The sequence below is a fragment of the Macaca nemestrina genome, chromosome 11 (assembly GCF_043159975.1).
Source record: "Macaca nemestrina isolate mMacNem1 chromosome 11, mMacNem.hap1, whole genome shotgun sequence".
Classification (NCBI taxonomy): Eukaryota; Metazoa; Chordata; class Mammalia; order Primates; family Cercopithecidae; genus Macaca; species Macaca nemestrina.
The window spans coordinates 131,423,498-131,445,720 of record NC_092135.1 but is presented as its reverse complement, the minus strand read 5'-3'; the positions used below and the strand labels follow the sequence as shown (position 1 = coordinate 131,445,720).

Genomic DNA, 22,223 nt, shown 5'->3' with positions numbered 1-22,223 from the left:
CTTATAGCCACTCTATGAGACTTGAACTATTATTGCCCCCACTTTACAGACAGGAAAACAGGTTCTCAGAGAACTCAAGGCATTTTCCCAGGGTCAGCAGCAGAGCTGGGATTAGCGCACAGCTGTCTCCAGGGCCCACGGGTGTAACCCCCACATCACACCAGGGGTGAGAGTGGGATCCTTGTTTGGGCCCCTAGGTATGCAGTCCACACTACACACACCAGGCCACCATGCTGCATGTGTGCGCCTGCGAGTCCAGCAGGGTGACGTGAAGGGGAGCAGACCAGCACCAGCCCGCCCTGCTGGGGCCTATTCCCTGAGCCTCAAGGACTTACATGGTGCTGGAGGCAAGGTTCGTGTCCTCATGCTTGATTTTCCCGTCCAGGGCAATGCCTCTCCTTTCTCGATTGTTAGCCAGCAAGGGCAGCAGCGTCAGCGTCTTGGTCAAAGTGCTGTTTGGCGGCACTTTTTCTCTAGAGGAAGAAGAACAGAGGAGATTTATAACCATAAAAGCTGCCATGGGCCCCATGAGCCCCTATTTGACATTAGGCATTTTCCAGGATCCATATCCCCTGATGGACCTCCTGGGAAGCTGGGATCAGGTGCCTGGGAACTTGCCTTACGAGAAGCAGAACAGTGCTTGTGAAATCTCAGGGTGGGCTGGCAGCACAAGGAGGATATTGCTTCAAGCAACTCAGCCTATTCTGAATTGCTGAATTTCTAGAATATTCTATGGAGTTAATGAGACCAACTGGCTTGAGAGTCAGAGACCACAGTGTCCTCCTGAGACTATGAACCACACAGTGGCCTGCAGAACCTTCTGGTTAGCGTCAGCAACGAGCCCAGGCCAGAAAGGCTCTTGTCACCAAAAACTGTCGCTATAAGGAGGTCACAGTGTGACTGTGTGGTAAGTTGTCTAGAGGGGCAACGCAGGGACCCACAGTTTGTGGATCACACAGACAGACTGGCTTGGGTCCAAACAGCACATGTTCTTTCTCTACTGGATCTTCTTCCACATCAGTCGGGGTATAGATTTCTCAACATCTGACAGATGGCGGGGACCCTGTGCCAACGGGCGGGTCTGGGATCAAGCTGGGGACACAGCAGTGTGTGTTTCTCCAGGCAGACACGTGGCAGCACGGCCAGGATCACGAAGCAGCCTCCGCGACTGGGGAGTTGGCTCCTCTGCTCACATGCGTGCTGTGTGCCGGACCTGGTGCTAAGGCCTGTCCCCAAAACCTCTCACCTTACCCTCATCAACTCCGTACCAAGCAGGTGCTCCCAAGATCCCCATTTTCCAGACGGGAAGTGTGCTCATGGTCACGTGGCTGCACACTGTCTGACGGCAGAGCCCATTCGTGCCGGCAGCACACCCTCCCTCCTGTGCCTAGCCAGAAGAAGGTGGGGTGTGGCCAGCATCAGGACCATTCTAAGGCTGTCCTGAGACAGCTGGAAGTCTGAACTGCCTCTCTGGGAAAGGACTTCCTTTCCCTAATCAAGTTTTCCTGGATAGGTAAAAGCAGCTGTTCCCTATCCTGCCTCCAATGTCTACAGGATGCTCTTTCCGGAAATCTGCCAGAGCCCAAGGTGGCCCACATCCTACCATCTGGGTCTTGGTAGAACCTCTCTTCATCAGCATAATTTGGGCATTGAAAAAAGCAGAAACAGCATTGTAAAGATGGCTGGAATAGGAAGAGGGCCCTTGGGGTTGGGCTCAGAGGATGGACTTTGTGTGTGTGTGCAGAGCTTGCCAAAGGACTATGTCTAGGCCCTGGGGCCGCTCCCCAGAGCTTCAGGATGTGGGTTTGGATGGCGGGGAGCAGCTTGGGAGTCAGGTCTGACCTGGTTCCGTGCAAGCCTGCCCACCAAAGCCCCAGAAGCCACAGGGCTCTGGGACGATGGCTCCTGCCCTGCAGCCTTCCGAGTGACCTCTAGCCTGAGACTCATCAGCACGGTCCAGTCCAGCTCCCAGGCTCCTCCAGCCTTCGGGGGACTTTGGGATGCTTTCCAGTTTCCTGGGAATCTTTGACCCAATATGCACCCAACACTTTGAAAGAGGACCAGGCGATGGAATACATATTAGAGGAAAACTGGGCCAGGACCCTTGGCTCCCATGTTGCTGAGCACATGTGGAAAGGTGAACCAGGGCCAAGACCCCCAGGACACAGGGATGTGTGAGGATCCCCTAAAGGCAGAACAGAGCCCAGGCTTGGCAGAAAGGAGGCAATAAGTGGTGGTTCTTTCCTGTCTCCCTCCCTTCTAGACCTGAAGGTTGAATCTGTTTTGAGTAACAGTAATAGTTTCTCCTAAAGTTGCCTTTTAAATATTACCGTATAGGCTGGGTGTGGTAGCTCACACCTGTAATTCCAGCACTTTGGGAGGCTGAGGCAGGTAGATCACCTGAGGTCAGCAGTTTGAGACCAGCCTGGCCAACAGGTGAAACCCTGTCTCTACTAAAAATACAAAATCAGTCAGGCACGGTGGCTCACGCCTGCAATCTCTCAGCACTTTGGGAGGCCGAGGTGGGCAGATACCTGAGGTCAGGGGTTCGAGACCAGCCTGGCTAACATGGTGAAACTCCGTTTCTACTAAAAATACAAAAAATTAGCCAGGGGTGGTGGTGTGACCCCGAAATCCCAGGTACTCAGGAGGTAGAGGCAGGAGAATTGCTTTAACCTGGAAGGCAGAGGTTGCAGTGAGCCGAGATCGCGCCATTGCACTCCAGCCTGAGCAACAAGAGCAAAACTCTGTCTCAAAAAAGAAAAAAAAAGAAATTTAGCTAGGCGTGGCGGCGGGCATCTGTAATCTCAGCTACTTGGGAGACTGAGGCAGGAGAATGGCTTGAACCTGGTAGGTGGAGGTTGCAGTGAGCCGAGATCTCACCACTGCACTCCAGCCTGGGCAACGGAGTGAGACTCCATCTCAAAAAAATATATCTATTACTTTATATTATCTTAAGGAATCAGTTTGTCTTTCATCACTCCCCTACCCTAACCTTCCTCTAACCCTGCTAATATTTTTTACATACAATGGTGCTTAGAACATGCCAGCGAGGCAAAGAGTTAAGACCTGGCCAAGCTATCCTCTTGTGGGGCTGGAGGTGGGGGATCATCGCCCTCCACTCCAAGCCATGTGTTAAATCAATCTATTGACTTTGTGGCACACCGCAAAGCTGGGCAGGTCTCTCAGGCCAGCATAAAGGAACCATGGCAGGATTCTCATTTGTTTTTGATTCTAACAAAGGGGAAAAGTCATTCACAACAACCGGCTAAGAATGGATATATTATAATCCAGCTGTCACTGGTATTACGATTTTCAATTTGAGATCAAAAGATAGGGAATCCTAGCCTGGGCTGACAGTTCATTTGACCATCTTCTGGGAGGCGGAAATAGTATCAAATTCCTAACAATTCATTCCAAGGATAAATAGAAAAAGCCAGTTGATCCCACGGTGACATTTCTGAATTTACGTCTCTCCTCTACATCATTCTTTGGCTAGGATTAATCCTCAGAACTCCTGTGAGATGGGCACAGAGGGGTGTGGTAGATGCAGAGATAAGATGCTCACTTTCTGTGCAGCCCTCGAAGGGAGAAAGAGGAAGGAAGTGGAAGGCTGGCGAGCTAGCTGAACATTCTAGTTCCCTCTTCAGCAATAACCGGTGAGAAACTTGACACAGAAGGCTGAGACGCCCAGGAAATGGAAACCCCACCAGCTACTCACTGCGCTTCCTCCATAGCCACAGGCTTGACGTAATAATCACTCGAGTAGAGAACCACATTGGCCACCTGTTCCACTGCAAGAGGAAGACGGGAGTCAGGTGGTCAGCACTGGTCCCCCAACACATGCACATTCCCTGCGGCCTCCCAGGGTGCACGCTGGTCTCTCCTCTCTGATGATGGTTTCCCTCCACTTCCCAGGCTTGGCTTTCTCAGCCCTCAGCTTCAAGGCTGTGGTTTTGAAGTTCTTTCTCCAGGTCATTTCTGGTCACCCATAACCTGCTCTGTATCAACTCCCACCCATAGCCCAGTGCCTGCAACTCCCAGGCTGCAGCTCCTGGGAGACCCCTCCTTTCCCATGCTTAGCCCCATCTAACACCCTCCATCTTATTTCATGAACATTGTCCTTCCTGTCCTCCAAGAGACTAGTTAGAGGCAGCACAGGACCGATTGGTGGGTGGAACACGGTGGACAGGAAGGTGGGCCTGGAGCCAGGCTGTTTGGGTGCCAGTCTTGGCTTAGCCACTAACTGTGGGGAGAATTATTTAGCTATTCTAAGCCTCAGTTTCCCCATCAGTAAAATGGGGGTAATAACTGCATCTAACTCGTAGGGACGTTGTGATGATTAAAAAGATGACTTTTAATCACCTTTAAAATTAAGTTTAAGGATTAAAAAAATAATAATAAAGGCAGGGTCTCCCTACATTGCCCAGACTGGTCTTGAACTCCTGGGCTCAAGGGATCCTCCCACCTTGGCCTCCCCAAATGCTGGGATTACAGGGTTGAGCCACCACACCCAGCCAAAGTTTGAGGATAAAGAAACAATTTGTGCAAGGTATGCAGCAGAGTGCCCAGTCTATATAAAGCAATTACTATTTTGTTTTAAAAAATTTAACAGCTCTCTGGGTGCAGTGGCTCATGCTGGTAATCCCAGCACTTTGGGAGGCCGAGGCGGGTGGATCACCTTAGGTCAGGGGTTTGAGACCAGCCTGGTCAACATGGCGAAACCCCCCTCTTTACTGAAAATACAAAACTAGCTGGGCAAAATTGGTGCACGCCTGTAATCCCAGCTACTTGGGAGGCTGAGGCAGGAGAATGGCTTGATCCAGGCGGTGGAGGTTGCAGTGAGCCGAGATCACACCACTGCACTCCAGGCTGGGCAACAGAGGGAGACTCTGTCAAAAAAAGAAGGAAGGAAGGAAGGAAGGAAGGAAGGAAGGAAGGAAGGAAGGAAGGAAGGAAGGAAGGAAGGAAGGAAGGAAGGAGGGAAGGAGGGAGGGAGGGAGGGAGGGAGGGAGGGAGGGAGGGAGGGAGGGAGGGAGGGAAGGAAGGAAGGAAGGAAAAGAAAAGTCTAGAATTCCTTAGCCTGCACGCATCAGAGTTGCTGACCCTCATCTGTGATGACTCACAGGGAAAAGTGGTATATGACACCTAGGGCCACTGCTCACCCTGGCTTGCCTGGGATAGCCCATTTTAGGACTGGAAGTTCCACATCCTCAGTCCTGGGCCACCTGGGATAGTTAGTCACCCCAAGATGTATAAGTCTCATTTTGTCTCGGTCATCAAATGTTTGAGTTAAAAACTGAACTTAGAGGTTACCCTCACAGGTGATTCCATCATGTCTTTCTCGTAAAAGAGCCACATAAGACCAACATATATGACCCCCTGTGCTTTGATGCCCTCTGAGCTTAGTTAATGTGTGGGAACAGCAGGCAAAGGCACCTCCCCTGTAGGATATGGCAGGGTCAGCCATGACATGATGGCCATTTGAGCCGAGACAGTCACACTTCAACATTTACAAAGCGCCTCCACATGGGACCTCTCCTTAGAGCCACACAAAGCCTGGGAAGGCAGACAAGGAGCCCCTGCTGCAGATGCTGGGATCACAGAGCCCACAGCAGGAGTCCACAAATTAGGCCTCACCCACGACACTGTGCTGCACCTGTCAGCAATGCTGAGCACTGTGGGCCCCTCCAGGAAGGCATGACCATGGAAAGAGATCACTTGTCAGGAATTTTGTTCCAAGACAAAAGCCAGCCGTAAGTGGGCAGGAAGTTGACTGAGATGACTTGTAAGGCCTTTCTCCCTCCACAGTCCTGCTGCCGATGACGGCAGAGACAAGTAGCCAGTTCCAAGGACCCAGAAGGGCCTTGTCAGACCAGAGAAGTGACCCCTCAGGAAACAGGATCAGAAACTCTAGAAGACTACCCTCTACTTTTGAGAAGAAGGTCCTACCGAATGCTTTAATCTTCTTCACGGTCTTCTCTGTGTTATTGGTGACAGTCACGGTCACAGGGATGGGTTCCCCATGGAAATAGATCTGAAAAAGTCAGCAGACAGGTCAGAAGAGAACAGATGTGGTGGTGTCTTTAATCTCACAGCTTTCTAGATTCATCTCAATCCCTTTCACTAGATGAAAAGCGGCAGAATGTGAGGAAGATGAAGTGATAGCAATACGTTTCTTCCAAGGAAGGGCCTGAAACACATTCCACCCACCTGTGGGAAGCTAGGGAGGGGATGGAGTTCCAGTCATCCCATGGAGGAGGCCAGGGGTCAGGAGGTGATGGGGGCAGGATGAGTGAAGTGAAAGGAAACCACTGGGAAAGCCAAGTGCTGGCATCCCGCCCAGCAGAGCCCGTGTAACCCAGCCCCTGGGCACACCCCCACACGTGTATGCACACACAGTGCACACACGGCTGACTGCTGACCAGAGGAACCAGAGGCAGCCTCGGCCAGCAGCTTTCACCTTTTCCCACCATGCCACCCCTAAGAGATGACATCACAGGTGACACCGCCATCCCATATGGTTTCTGCAAAATTTAAATTTCCCAGGAAGTGAAGAATTTGCGATATCACAGCTATTGATGCTCCATGGTGAACAAGGCCAATGGAGGTGGAGAGGGCAAGGATAGCTGGGGGGCAGGTATGTGCAAAGCAGCGCCCCTTCCTTCCCCAGTCCCTCGGGACAGCCAGTAGGTGGAAACCCTCCACTAAGGACCATGCTGACCAGCTCCAGGCTGTGAAAACAGGCCAATCACTTACGCATGTTGATGCTTTATCCTAAAAACAAGCTTCCTTGCAAGGCACCCACGTAGACAGAGGCTGGGGCTGGTGAACAGGGGGTGTGGGGCCTGCCCCCAGGCCTGCTGCCCTTTGGGTAGTAGCGATGGTAGGTGGTTACCTCTTTGCTGAGAGAGACCGCAAGCTGCAGGGGCTTGTCAGACATGAAGAACTGCCAGGCCGCCTCAGCTCGGGGCTGGGGACCCATCTCAAGTGGGGCATGCTGTACTTTCCGGATCAGTAACCGCACGGAGCTCCTGCGGGGAACAGCCACAGACAAGCCAGGGATTGGCACCCAGGCCGCTTCAGGGAGGCCTCTGTTCTCTCCCAACCGTCACACGGGGGTTCTCCAGGAACACTCCACATGGAGACAGGGTGGACGGAAAGAGGGCAAGGACACTGGTCAGAGCCTGAGGCAGCCCTGATGGTGGGAGAGCCTGGGGGTCTGGTTTCTGGTCCCTTCCCTGGGGGGAAAGCTGTGGGGCCAGGCAACGTCCCAAGGGCCAAGCTTAGCCTCTTAGGCTCCATGGGCTCCCGGCTCTGCCTCCTCTCAGAGAGGCTGAGGTGTGAGGGCCTCAAGGACCCCATGGAATAGCTGCGATATACATACAAGCTCCATTACTGCAGCTCACTCTCCTGCGCCTCCAGAGATGTGTACATGGGGCAGGAGGAGACTGGGTGAAGGGCCAGGCGGAAACCTTGTTTAGGTAAAAAAAGAAAACAGCACACGGGTGGGAGAATGGGAGGGATGGAATGGTAGGCTTAATGGTTGTAGAGTTCCTGCTTGGGCAATGAGAAAGTTTTGAGTATAGACAGCAGTGATGGCTACACAACATTCGGAATGTCCTTAAGCCACTGAATGGTACATTTAAAAGTGGTTAAAATGGGCCGAGCACAGTGGCTCACGCCTGTAATCCCAGCACTTTGGGAGGCCAAGGCGGGCGGATCACTTGAGGTCAGGAGATCAAGACCAGCCTGGCCAACATGGTGAAACCCCGTCTCTACTAAAAATACAAAAAAAAAAAATTAGCCAGGTGTGGTGGCGGGCACCTTTAATCCCAGTTACTCGAGAGGCTGAGGCAGAAGAGTCGCTTGAACCTGGGAGGCGGAGGTTGCAGTGAGCCGAGGTCACATTGCACTCCAGCCTGGGCGACAGAGCAAGGCTCCACTTCCAAAAGCAAAATAAAATAAAATACAAAAGTGGTTAAAATGGCAAACTTCATGTTGTGTATATTTTACCACAAACAAACAAACAAACCAAAAACCTAAAGAAAGGAGAAACCTGGGAGTTTCACGGGATTACGTGAGCCCTGGAGGTTGCTAACTTCCCTGTCATTTTCTTGTATTTTTTTTTTTCCCAAAAATGATCAACCTTTGACCTCTATCCCACATGCAGATGGTACCCCAGCTGTGCCAGCCCTGTGGGAAGAGTTCTGTCCCACAGAGACAAGGTAAGGCCATTTCTTCTCTCCACCCCCACCGCAGACCCCTCACCTATTCCACAACCAGACTCTTACTTCTTGGGGATTTTGTCCTCTTCGTCATCGGCGCTGTCTGTGGCGAATGCTTTGACCTCAAAGTCAACCCCACAGGACTGTTGGGAAGAGAGAGCAGACAGGCAGCGATCAGCGCCTCCCGCTCTGGGTGCCGGGCCAGAGGGCCACACCTCACGTAGGGCACGTGACGTGGCACTATCTCTTTTTGTCTTGGCCGTGTCCTATTTGGGGTTGCACCATTTAGGGATTTGGAAGCATACTAACAGTGAAACAATGACAGTAGCACAAGGAGTGTGCCATGGGCCCAAAGCCCTTAGAGGGAGGGGATCCGCCTGCCCCATGAGCCCTCCTGCTGCCGTGGACAGTCATTTGCATCCTCGCTGTCCTTGCCTCCCGCCACCTTGCACACTTAGGTGTCCCCAACTGTGACCCCGCACATGTTATTGACTTCCACTGCCTACAGCAGGGGCCAGAGGTACAGGCACTCACAGGGCCAGTGCTGGGGTCCAGGAATCCCCTGATATAGTGTGAAACCCTGACCCCCATGGTCACCTGCTGTTCAGCGGCAGCCTCATGTGGCCAGGCAGCAAGGCACCCAGTGCTGGCAGCTCGATTTTTTATTTTTTATTTTTTATTTTTTTGGAGACAGAGTCTCACTCTGTTGCCCCCAGGCTGGAGTGCAGTGGTGTGATCTCGGCTCACCGCAACCTCTGCCCCCCGGGTTCAAACGATTCTCTTGCCTCAGCCCCCAGAGTAGCTGGGATTACAGGCATGCGCCACCATGCGCGGCTGATGTTTGTATTTTTAGTAGAGTTGGGGTTTCACTATGTTGGCCAGGCTGGTCTCAAATTCCTGACCTCGTGATCTGCCTGCCTTGGCCTCCCAAAGTGCTGGGATTATAGGCGTGAGCCATCGCGCCCAGCCAGCTCAATTTTTTAAAAAGAAACTCCATGTGGAATTTGGAGTGAAATCTCCTAGTTTTTAAATTAAATAAAAAGACTTTTGGCCGGGCGCGGTGGCTCAAGCCTGTAATCCCAGCACTTTGGGAGGCCAAGGTGGGCGGATCACAAGGTCAGGAGATCGAGACCACAGTGAAACCCCGTCTCTACTAAAAATACAAAAAATTAGCCGGGCGCGGTGGCGGGCGCCTGTAGTCCCAGCTACTCAGGAGGCTGAGGCAGGAGAATGGCGTGAACCCGGGAGGCGGAGCTTGCAGTGAGCCGAGATCGCACCACTGCACTCCAGCCTGGGCAACAGCGTGAGACTCCGTCTCAAAAAAAAAAAAAAAAAAAAAAAAGACTTTTAAGCATTGTGTGGGTTGAATGAACACATCTGCCAGTGACCTTCCCCCGATTCCCAGTGTGTGAAGCCCCTGGCCCCCAGTGCAAGCCCTCGGTAACCTCCCTCATCTCTGCACGTTCACAGGTGTTGGGGAGCCAGAGGAGGGCACCAGCCTGCCCTCCACCACTGCCTGGAGGGGAAAGGAGAGCTGACAAAAATTACAGGAAGCCAGTTCTGTCCATGGTGACATATGAAGCACGGATTTATCGGTTCTGCAACCAGGGAACCATAGCAGTTCTAAACTCTAGGTGGAAAATAAATACGCATCCTTCCCTGCCATCAGCCAGCCATTGTTCAGCCACACCAGCGCCTGCTCTGCTTGTCCACCTGAGTTCCTCAGCTGTCGAGCCCCCAGGCCCCCAGGCATTCAGGCACTTCTCTCAAACGCCCTGGGCTCAGGGCTCGCCCCCTTTCCTGAAGCCCTGCAGCTGTGCTAAGACCTTCTCCTCTCCTAGAACAGGAAACAGGTGGTGCTTTGTTGGGCCTGTACAGTGTTGTAAAAATCAAGAAAGGTCACCTAAAAATCTGAATTTGGGGTCTCTCTTACAGAAAACTATAAGATCTAACACAACCAATTTCATTTCCCATTGTTCTGTGCCCCCTTCTTCTGTAATCACCTCGTCTTCCCCCATCTCGACTGCGCACACCCCACCCCATTTTCCTGGACCAGTAGCTTAGAGATGTTCTGAAAGTTGGATTTGTAACATAGCCCAGTAAACAGACACAAACATCTGAAACAACTCTCCTGATACCATATTCAGCTTCACCATGTGTGACCCACTCTGAGATTTTCCAATCCATTCCGTTTTGTTCTATTCTATTCTATTGTATTCTTTTTTTTTTTTTTTTTTCCAATGGAGTCTTGCTCTGTCGCTCAGGCTGGAGTGTAGTGGCGCAATCTCAGCTCTCTGCAATCTCTACCTCCCAAGTTTGAGCGATTTTCCCACCTCAGCCTCCCGAGTAGCGCACCACCATGCCCAGCTAATTTTTGTGGGTTTTTTGTTTGTTTTTTGTTTGTTTGAGATGGAGCCTTGCTCTGATGCCCAGGCTGGAGTGCAGTGGCACAATCTCGGCTCACTGCAACCTCCGCCTCCCAGGTTCAAGCAATTCTCCTACCTCAGCCTCCTGAGTAGCTGGGATTACAGGCACCCACCAACATGCCTGGCTAATTTTTGTATTTTTAGTAGAGACGCGATTTCACCATGTTGGCCAGGCTGGTCTCAAACTCCTGACCACAGGTGATCTGCCCACCTCAGCCTCCCAAAGTGCTGGGATTACAGGCGTGAGCCACCGCACCCAGCCTGTTCCATTCCATTCCATTCCATTCTGTTTTTTAAAAATGCCATTTTGGATCCACAACATTGATTTCACAAACCGCTATCAGGTCAGATGCCCCAGGACAAAAACACTGCCCTTGTCATCACCTATCACTGCCCAGCCCATAATCCAGCTACAGAACCTGCCACTCTGCCCTCAGTTGTATCTGTGTAGCTCCCTTCCTCATGAATCCCAGATCCAGTGGCTTACGGGGCCTGAACCCACAGGTCCTGGCACCTCCCTCTTCTCCTGTCCCTACTGCCTCCTTCGACGCTGGAGCCCCGTCCACCTGCCTCACTCCTCTCTCACACACCCTCAGCCCCCAAATCACATGCTTAGCCAACTCAACTCCATTCTCAACTCTGTGGCCATAGTGACCGTTTGGAAAGTCAGCGCCTGTCATTCATAGCCTGCCAATGGCTCCCATCTCATTCAGGCAAAAACCCAAGTCTCTACAACATTGACAAGGCCCTTCGTGATCTGGCCACATCTTCCCTTCCACTCTAACCTCAGCTTCCCACTTTCTTTTTTTTGTTTGTTTTTGAGACAGGGTCTCACTCTGTCGCCCAGGCTAGAGCGCAGTGCAATGGCATGATCACAGTTCACTGCAGCCTCTGCTTCCTGGGCTTAAGTGATCCTCCTACCTCAGCCTCCCAAGTAGCTGGGGCTGCAGGCATGTGCCACCAATCATGGCTATTTTTTGTATTTTTTTGTAGAGATGGGGTCTCGCCACATTGCCCGAGCTAGTCTTGACTCCTGGGTTGATCCACCCGCCTCAGCCTCCCAAAGTGCTGGGATGACAGGCCTGAGTCACTGCACTTGGCCTCCTCTTCCATTCCTTGCTCCTCTCACTCAGGAGGCAGCCTCCTCACTGCCCCCGGAACACAGCAGGTGAGGTGTGCCCTCCACCTGGAAGGCTCTCCCCTGGGAGAGTGTGGCTTCTCCTTGGCCTCATTAGAGGCTGGCTTTAAACACCCTCAACACACATCCCACCAGATACTCCCGTAGCCTCTCACAAGCCTCTTGTTTTCCACAGCATCCGTGGCCACCTGACACGCCGTGTAGTTCCTTGTTATTTGGGTTTACCTGGTGCTCTCGGTTAATGTGCGAGACTCACGGGGGTCGGGACTCTGTGATTTTGTTCACAAGGATGTTCATGGTTAATAATCGCTGAAGATGAGTGATGGGTTCATAGAAGATCTTTATACTGGTCACTCTACTTTTGGGTATGTTTGAAATTTTCCGTGATGAAAAGCTATCTTTAAAAGACTAATGGGCCGGGCGCGGTGGCTCACACCTGTAATCCCAGCACTTTGGGAGGCCAAGGCAGGCAGATCACTTGAGCTCAGGAGTTTGAGACCAGCCTAGTCAATGTGGTGAAACCCTGTCTCCACACAAAACACAAAAATTAGCTGCGCGTGGTGGCACACACCTGTAGCCCCAGCTACTCAGGATGCTGACGCTGGAGAATCCCTTGAGCCCAGAAAGCAGAGGTTGAAGTGAACCAAGATTGTGCCACTGAGCCCCAGCATAGGCAACCGAGTAAAATCCTGTTTTGGAAAAAAATAAAAATAAAAAAATTAAAAGTCTATTGAAGGAATGAACAAATCCATGAAACCATGGCATTTCTTCTTGAACTAACCTTTCCTGTATCTTGTGGAGCTGGCTGCAACATCACTGAACAGGGCAAGTAGTCAGGAAACTGTGGAAAGAAACAAATGAAAAATCATTTATTTCAGAAGGGGCTGTTCCATAGGTAATATATAATCATGTAAAAATTAGAAAATAAAGATGATAAGCAAGAAAAAAACATTCAGCTATACTCCTGACACCCAAATACATGTTGCTAACATAACCTTCCCAAAATTTCCTGCCTGTACACATAAATATGTATGTTTTGTCTTGAGATGGAGTCTTTCTCTGTCACCCAGGCTGGAGTGCAGTGGCATGATCTTGGCTCACTGCAACCTCTGTCTCTTGGGTTCAAGCAATTCTCAGGCCTCAGCCTCCTGAGTAACTAGGATTACAGGCACACACCACCATGCCTGGCTAATTTTTGTATTTTTGCTACAGATGGGGTTTCACCATGTTGCCCAGGCTGGTCTCAAACTCCTGATCTTAAGTAATTCACCCACCTTGGCCTCCCAAAGTGCTGGGATTATAGGCGTGAGTCACCGCACCTGGCCACGCCTAAATATGTGTATGTGAGAAGACATTTTACAGAAATGGGACAAAGTACTGATCATGTTCTGTAGTCTGTTTACTCACGTCATTAATTCTAGTCCTTTTCAGAAAGGATTGTGACCATTTTCCCACATCATAAAATATAGTTCAGAATCATCTGCTTTAGGGCTCTAGAATATACATTTAACATAGCCAGTCCCCTTTATTGGCTACTGAAGTGGTCATTACTTTTTTTGCCATTATAAACAATGCTGTAATAAATCAGTGTTAGCCAATTAATTATATAAGCTGCACTGCTAGAAAGAGAACCACATTTTTTTTTTTTTTTTTTTTTTTTTTTGAGATGGAGTCTCGCTCTGTCACCCAGGCTAGAGTGCAGTGGCACAATCTCAGCTCACTGCAAGCTCTGCCTCTCGGGTTCACACCATTCTCCTGCCTCAGCCTCCGGAGTAGCTGGGACTACAGGCGCCCGCCACCACACCTGGCTTTTTTTTTTTTTTTTTTTTTTTTTTTTTTTGTATTTTTAGTAGAGATGGAGTTTCACCATGTTAGCCAAGATGGTCTCAATCTCCTGATCTCGGAGAAGCATATTTTTAAAGGCTTTCAATACATGTTGACATATTGGCTCTAAAAGGTTATGTCACTTCAAACTCCCAGCACAGGTATATGGGAGCACCCAGGACCATATAACTTTTTCATAAATGTGATTTTGTAAAACAATTGTGATAAACATAGAATGACATCAAATTTACCATTTAAGCTATTTTTATGGTTCATTGGCATGAAGTATATTCACAGTATTCTGCAGTAATCACCACTATCTATCACCAGAACGTTTTTCATCATGCCAATCTGAAGCTCTGTTCCCATTAAACCCCAACTCCCCATCCTCCAACCCCCCAGCCCGTGGGAAGCACTATTCTGTCTCTGTCGGTATGAATCTGATTACTCCAGGTATCTCCTGTAAGCGAAACCATAGAGTATTTGTCTTTTTGTGTCTGGCTCCTTTCATTTAGTATAACGTATTCAGGATTCATCCATGGTGTAGCACAGAACAGAATTTCATTCCTTTTTAAGGCTGAACCATGTTACTTTGGAAGTGTATATACTCTTAAGACAAATAAACATGCTAATAAAGGGAATGGTAGCTTCCCCAACTGAGCTCACGCCCAAGACTTCAGAGAGTTTGCACCCTGGCACCGTAGGTAGCCAGGTCTCAATGGATGAGAGACGGGCCCCCAGAAAGATGAAGATATCTCCTGTGATCCCCCAATCTGCAGGCAAGGGAAAAGATGACGTCTTACTTCCCTAAGCTCTCCCGTCCCGTAGGGAACCCTTTCCTGCTCAGAACTCCCCAGGGCCGAGAGGCACTTCTGTGAGCTTGCTTTTTCCAGCTTAGCAAGCAAAGGAATAACACGTGCTCATGTAATTAGGGGGTCGGGTGAAGGGAAATATGTAAACGGTAGGTTGAAAGGGTGTCTTCAAAGGCTGAGAGGCTATTTTCAAAGACTTAAAAAAAGACAATCACAGACCATGCAATCTAGAATTTCTTCCAAGGGTGCAATTTCCAGGCCCGCGGATGTGAAGTTCTTCCTCTGTCCCCTTCCCTTTGCCCCCACCCACATGATAAGGTGCTGCGGGTGAAGGAAGCAGGGCCGGCTGGAGGAGTCACCCACCGTCAGCAGAAAGGGGTACGTGTTGCTCCCCAGCTTTTTAAGCAGGCTCTCTTGCAGCTTTGTGGGGGTGCTCGCAGCCCCCACAGGAGGGTACACCTGGACCCGGGAGAAGTACAGGTCCCTGCGGAAGGCCAGGCCGATCACATCAATGTCCTCTTGGCCATAGCGGAAGGCGCAGGTCAGAGTGACATACACTGCAAAGGAGATGAAGGCAGGGTTGGACTTGGCACTCGGCCTGGCACCCACCACCACTGATGGAGTGGGTAGCGGGCCCGGGTTTTCAACTTTTAGCATCTGGAAAGGATGCGGGTTGGGACTGGAGAGAACCCTGCCACCCAGCTACTCCACACCGCTCTGGAGAATCAGCCCCTTCGTGAGGGTTCACCACTCTAACCGGAGATCCTGGCATCTCCCTCCCAATTGTGTCATGTTGTCAGAATGGTAGGAATCTGCAGACAGAGGACCCAGTCCCCTCCATCCTGCCCGCCCCCTTCATTCCCTAGCTCCCTGGCCTCAGAGGCTTTGAGACAGTGCTGGCTGCTCACGTTCTGGCGGGCAGGATGTCTGGACGAATGAAGGAAGAAGGTAAGATGCAGAGGGAAACAGTGCTGGGCAGCCAAGCAGATGTGGGCCAGAGTTAATCGTGGGCTAAGCGAGGAGCCAGAAGGCTCACAGGCCACATGGGGAGGCGAAGTCCAACTTGAGAAGGCTCGAGTTCCAGCCTCCTTTTCACAGTGCTCTGAAACATACTGAGCGTGCTCCAAACCCCCACTTCTGAAAATTCCACTTGTTGAACAGACTTAAAGTGCGCGCCCAGTGGACTAAAAGAATTGTATGGAAGTTCACTACGCCTTCTAAAAAACACACAAAGCATGTATCTCTCAAATATAAAGCGCGTCAGAGGTGGCCCCTCCAAGTGCGTGGCGGCTGTTGGTTGAGAATTTTGCCTGTCAGCCTCAAAGGTAAGTGCCCCTCGCTGCTGACTCAGAAGAAATGGTGGCCACTCACTCGCCCCTCATTCAAAGTCAGGACTAAGAAGGTGCCCAGAGACCACCCAGTTTGACAGCTGTCCTGTGCTGTGGCTTTCCCTGAGAACAGGCGCCCTTCTCTGGTCAAGGACATGGGCTTTCAGATGTCTCCTGGTCCAGAGAGGAGCAGGGCACCCAGATGTCTCCTGGTCCAGAGAGGAGCAGGGCACCCAGATGTCTCCTGGTCCAGAGAGGAGCAGGGCATCCAGGAGGAAGGTGGAGAGGACAGAGGGGGCCGTTTGGGGCCCCATTTCAGCCATGCCCCTCTTGATGCTGATGGCCCCACAGCTGACATATTCCAGTGGCACATCCAGGGTTCTCAACAATTCCTTGATGTTGCCAGTAGCAACATTCAAAAAGGCATATTTAGAATGGAACTGAGTCAGTGACATTATCACAAGGATAGCTGGAATCTGTTCTAATTTGGTTTACGCAACTGTTATTAGTAACAAATTACTTACCACACACATCAAAACTGCCAGAAATCTTCAAGGGCACCGTGACACTGGTTCAGAACCATCAAAGTAAGCGCCATCATAAATTCCGGGTCTTACTCCCCCTGTCTCCCGGCAGGCATCATTTGCCCCTTTTTAGTGTTGGTTGAGAATTTTGCCCGTCAGCCCCAACAGTAACTGCCCCTCGCCACTGACTCGGAAGAAACACTGTCCACTCACTCTGCCCTCATTCATTCAAGGTCTGGTGTCCTCCTGAGTCCGAGGCAGCCCAGGCGCCCTCCTGAGTTTGCCCCTAGCACAGAAGTACACGATACAGGGGTTAGCACACACCGATGGGGGCCACAGACCTGGGCTCCATCTACCATCTACTTATCTGCCACCCTGGACAATGACTTTGCTGAGCGAGTGAGCTCTGGTGTCAACGGGACCTATGTCACGTGAATTAAGTACGGGAGTGTGGGTCAACGGGCCTGGCGCTGGTTCCATGTGCAAGAGCACTGCCTCTGCCTTCCTGTCTCTCCTTCCACGTAAATGCCCCTTCCCAGAGCCGCCCAGAGAGCAGCCCACTCCACCCAGAAACCAGCCTGAGACAAGGGGCTTCATCTCACCTTTCTTTCCCTTCACGAGATCAGGATCAACCAACACGACACCATCTAAGGCAAAAGAGGGAGAGAGCAGTGAGGGTGGAGAAGATCAAAGAAACCAGACACCTACTTTAAAAACTATGTATGTTTTTAATTGCACATGTAATCCATGTTCATTATAAGAAAGAAAGAAAAGTTAAGGGCAAAAAGTCATCCAAATTCCTACTACCTAAAAATACCTATTGTGAAGCTCTCGGTGCAGACTTTTATTTTATTTTTCCAGGCCAGGTGTGGTGGCTCATGCCTGTAATCCCAGCACTTTGGGAGGCCGAGGCAGGGGGACTGCTCGAGCCTAGGAGTTTGAGGGCAGCCTGAGCAACACAGTGAGATCCTTGTCTCTACAAGAAGCTTTTTAAAAAATTAGCAGCAGCCTGGGTAACAAAATGAGAGCCTGTCTTTACATAAAATTTAAAAAGTTAGCTGGGTGTGGTGGTGCATGCCTGTAGTCCCAACTACTCAGGAGGCTGAGGCAGGAGGATCCCTCAAGTCTGGGATGTCAAGTCTGCAGTGAGCCATGATCATGCCACTGGACTCCAGCCTGGGTAATAGAACCAGATTTTTTCTCAAAACATATAAAAAAGAAAAAAGAAAAAAAGTTAGCAGGGCATGGGCCAGGCATGGTGGTGCCTGCTTGTGGTCCCAGCTACGTGAAAGGCGGAGGTAGGGGGATTTCTTGAACCTGGGAGGTTGAGGCTGCAGTAAGCTGTGACCATGCTACTGCACTCCAGCCTGGGTGACAGTGAGACACTGCCCCGCACCCCCGCCCAAAAAAATTTTTCCAGACATATATAACTTAATTATATGAATGCTTTTACTAAGAAAAAAAAGATCCTATTGTACTTACTGTTCAGCTAACTGCTTTCCTCACTCAATTATACATTGAAAACATCTATTCAAACATACATACATCTATACACACACGTATATATATACACACACATATAGACAAAACATGTGCTAAGCATTTTAATAGCTACATATTACTCCATTGAATGGATGTACCATAATTATTTAATCACTTTCTATTGTTAGGGCATCTAGGTTTTTTCCAGTTTTTCCCATTGTGATTAATATTGTGATGAACATCCTTATACATACATCTTTATATCTCTCCATGACTTTTTAAAAATAAATTATAGAATTGGATTTGGCTTTTGATAACATGCTGTCAAATAACCTTCCAGAAAGTGTTTTGCCAAGGCACATTTTCATATCCAGTGTCTGAAACTGCCAGTTTTTCTACACTCTTTAAAAAACGTTTTGTGTTGAAATGATTATAGATTCACAGGAAGTTGCAAAGATAGTACAGAGACGTCCCTCGTATCCTTCATCCAGTTTCTCCCAATGGTTCCATCTGCCATAATTACAGTACAATATCAAAACTAGGAAGCTGACGTGGGACGTTCTGAGAAACATTTTGGTTCTTTCCGGTTTGGAGTTACCACAAATAAAACTGCTGCGAACAATCATGTATAGGTTTTTGTGAGGACACAGGTTTTCATTTCTCTGAGATAAGTGCCCGGGATGCAACTGTTGGATCATATGGTAAGTACATGTTTCGTGTTTTAAGAAACTGCTGCTGGGCGCAGTGGCTCGCACCTGTAATCTCAGCACTTTGGGAGGCTGAGGCAGGCAGATCACTTGAGCTCAGGAGTTTGAGACCAGCCTGGGTAACATGGCAAAACTCTATCTCGACAAAAAAATTAGCGTGGCATGGTGGCACATGCCTGTAGTCTCAGCTACTTGGGAGGCTGAGGACAGAGGATCGCTTGAGCCCGGGAGGTGGAGGTTGCAGTGAGCCAAGATCTCGCCACTACATTGAAAGTAATGGCAAAAAACTGCAATTACTTTTGCAGTAACCTAAAATATTTTAGCCATTTTGGGAGGCATATAATACACTCTCACTGTAGCTTTAATCTGTATTTCCCCGATGGCTAATGATACCAAAGATGTTTTCACGTGCTTGCTTGTCTTCGTGTATCTTCTTTGATGAAATGTCTCTCACTGTCTTTCCCCCGTTTTCTCATAGGATCTTGCTTTTTGTACTGCTGAGTTCTGAGCGTTCTTCATACATTCCAGACATGAGTCCTTTGTCTCTTCACACTCTTTAAAATTCTTTCCAGCCGGACACAGGTGGTTCAAGCCTGTAATCCCAGCACTTTGGGAGGCCGAGGCGGGTGGATTAACTGAGGTCAGGAGTTTGAGACCAGCCTGACCAACATGGTGAAACCCCATCTCTATTAAAAATACAAAATTAGCTGGGCGTGGTGATGCATGCCTGTAATCCCAGCTACTTGGGAGGCTGAGGCAGGCGAATCACTTGAACCTGGGAGGCAGAGGTTGCAGTGAGCTGAGATCGTGCCACTGCACTCCAGCCTGGCCAACAAGAACGAAACTCCATCTCAAAAAAATAAAAATAAATGTAAATAAAATTGTTCCCACTCAGCCAGTGGAAACTCACTGATGTTTTAATTTGCATTTCTTTAATTAGATTATTAGCAAGGCTGATTTTTGAAAGTACAAAGTGAGCAGTTATCTGTGACTTAAAGGAAAACCAGCATTACAATTTTCTCCAAGCAACTTACCCACAGGCTGGACTTGGCTGACATGGTCTATGTAGTCTCTCTTCCCCAGGTAGATGGTCACCTGCAAGACAAGTGGGTGTGGGTCTAAGGGCCAAAGAATGCTAAGCTAAGGCATCCATGATAAAAACCAGCTGCAGCCCGGGTGCGGTGGCTCACGCCTGTAATCTCAGCACTTTGGGAGGCCAAGGCGGGCGGATCACGAGGTCAGGAGTTTGAACCTGGCCAATACGGTGAAACCCTGTCTCTACTAAAAAAAAAAAAAAAAATACAAAAATTAGCTGGGCATGGTGGCATGCGCCTGTAGTCCCAGCTACTCAGGAGGCTGAGGCAGGAGAATCGCTTGAACTCGGGAGGCAGAGGTTGCAGCGAGCCAACAGCATGCCACTGCACTCCAGACTGGGCAACAGAGTGAGACTCAGTCTCAAAAAAGAAAAAAAAAAAGAAAAATATGCAAATGAGATGTTTGCCATTCATTTGCATATTACATCTTTTATTTCCTGTTGTGGAATGAAAGGTATCCCCTCTTTGTTACAAGAACTTCTGGACAGGCTGGGTGTGGTGGCTTAACCCTGTAATCCCAGCACTTTGGGAGGCTGAGGCGGGTGGATCACCTGAGGTCAGGAGTTTGAGACCAGCCTGGCCAACATGACGAAACCCCATCTCTACTAAAAACACAAAAATTAGCCGGGCATGATGGTGTGTGCCTGTCATCCCAGCTACCTGAGAGACTGAGGCAGGAGAATTTCTTGAGCCTGGGAAGCGGAAGTTGCAGTGAGCAGAGATAGTGCCACTGCACTCCAGCCTGGGTGACAGAGCGAGACTTTGTCTCAAAAAAAAAAAAAAAGAACTTCTGGACAGAGCAAAGAGGTGGGAGTTCTGGAGAAGCCCCTGAAATCCCACCAGGTGAACTTCTGCACAGGTAGACCTGAAGCCGTAGCCCGAGGGAGCTGGGTGGAGAGGGGATGGCCATTATCTGGGCCCACAGTCCCTGCCCCTGTCCTGCCCCTGGCAGCAAAGGTCTCCACCCACTCATGGGAGAGCAGGGTTGGGTTCCCCAGCCCTCAGCACTTTAACCCATAGGACTGTGCCTTGGTGGTGGTAACCCAGAGTCTCTGCACGTCTTTCAGCATCTACTGCACAGTCCCGGGCACACAGGGATTCAGTGTTTGCCAAGTGCAGCCATGAATGAGAGCACACTCTTTCACTGAGTGGCCCCCTGGCTGGCCCCCTTCTTCAAATGAATATTTTGTATTCCAGGAACGGCCTGAATCATTTTTGTTGGCATTAAGTCCTCTCCTATACGCTCCCCTTCCACCCATATCAGATGTCCCGAAGTGTGGCCCTGTGTCCTCTAAGTTACTCGCATGATTGATGCTGAAGCGACTTCAAGCAAATACCGCTAGAACCCTGGTTTACAGAGAAGATTCCGCAGGAAACCTTATACTCCCAGCGCTAAGCATATTTGGGAGGCCTCGCTAGCCTGGGTGGTGTGGAAGCCTGGCATCTGAGAGGAGCGGGCTGACCAGGACACACACTGCTACCTGCTGGTTCCTGCAGTGAGTCCCAGCTTCCTAAACACTGTGGGTGTATTGGCCTTGCCCTCAAGATCCCCCTGGGGGCCTGACCAGGGTGTGTTACCCTAGTAGATTCCCTGGTCTTCCAGCTTCTGGGCAAGGTGGGCCAGATGTTTGTCCCCACCTTGCTTGCATGGTGGCCGGGTCTGGGGCTGGCACAGCCCCCTAGTGGGGATCACAGTTCCTGGCAGGTAGCCCTGAGGGCCTCGGGGTTCTGAGACTTGTGTGATCCCTTAGCCCCAGGGAGGTGCCAGTGCCCAGCTGCTCGTCACTGCCATGTGGCGCACTGAGCTCTTTCTTGTAATTTTTTTTTTTGAGACGAGGTCTCATTCTGTCGCCCAGGCTGGAGTGCAGTGGTACTATCTCACCTCACTGTAACCTCTGCTTCCCGGGATCAAGTGATCCTCTGACTCCCAGCCTCCCTGACTTCAGCTGGGACTGCAGTTGCACGCCACCATGCCCAGCTAATTTTTTATATTTTTTTTTGTCGAGACGGGGTCTCGCCATGTTGCCCAGGCTGATCTCAAACTCCTGGGCTCAAGCAATCCACCCACCTCGGCCTTCCAAAGTGCTGGGATTACAGGCATGAGCCACCACTGTACCTGGCTATTTCTTGTGATTTCTTTCACACCTGCCTACACCTTAGCAAACAGCTCCCTTTTTTTTTTTTTTTTTTTTTTTTTTTGAGACGGAGTCTTGCTCTGTCGCCCAGGCTGGAGTGCAGTGGCGCGATCTCGGCTCACTGCAAGCTCCGCCTCCCGGGTTCACGCCATTCTCCTGCCTCAGCCTCCCGAGTAGCTGGGACTACAGGCGCCCACAACCGCGCCTGGCTAATTTTTTGTATTTTTAGTAGAGACGGGGTTTCACCGTGGTCTCGATCTCCTGACCTTGTGATCCGCCCGCCTCGGCCTCCCAAAGTGCTGGGATTACAGGCGTGAGCCACTGCGCCCGGCCAACAGCCCCTTTTAGAAACTCTCCTCTGGCCAGGTACAGTGAGTGGCTCATGCCTGTAATCACAGCACTGAGAGACCGAGGTGGGAAGGATCGCCTGAAGTCAGGAATTCAAGCCTGGGTAACAAAGTGATACCCCCTCCTCTGCCCCCTGCCATCTTTCCAAAAAAAAAAAAAAAAAAGATTAGCCTGGCA

At 50.2% G+C, this 22,223-nt stretch overlaps 1 protein-coding gene across 1 annotated transcript in view; it reads right to left on the bottom strand.

The window, feature by feature from the left end:
- Nucleotides 1-22,223, bottom strand: part of LOC105473895 (S-antigen visual arrestin) — a 40,256-nt gene that overhangs the window by 13,196 nt on the left and 4,837 nt on the right. Inside the window, exons 2-10 of the mRNA XM_071072486.1 lie at nucleotides 19,504-19,564; nucleotides 16,883-16,927; nucleotides 14,792-14,985; nucleotides 12,574-12,633; nucleotides 8,295-8,371; nucleotides 6,899-7,034; nucleotides 5,953-6,037; nucleotides 3,722-3,794; nucleotides 336-473 (exon numbers count right to left, since the gene is read on the bottom strand). Coding sequence (XP_070928587.1) covers nucleotides 336-473; nucleotides 3,722-3,794; nucleotides 5,953-6,037; nucleotides 6,899-7,034; nucleotides 8,295-8,371; nucleotides 12,574-12,633; nucleotides 14,792-14,985; nucleotides 16,883-16,927; nucleotides 19,504-19,564 — 869 coding nt within the window. The remainder of the gene's footprint in view (nucleotides 1-335; nucleotides 474-3,721; nucleotides 3,795-5,952; nucleotides 6,038-6,898; nucleotides 7,035-8,294; nucleotides 8,372-12,573; nucleotides 12,634-14,791; nucleotides 14,986-16,882; nucleotides 16,928-19,503; nucleotides 19,565-22,223) is intronic.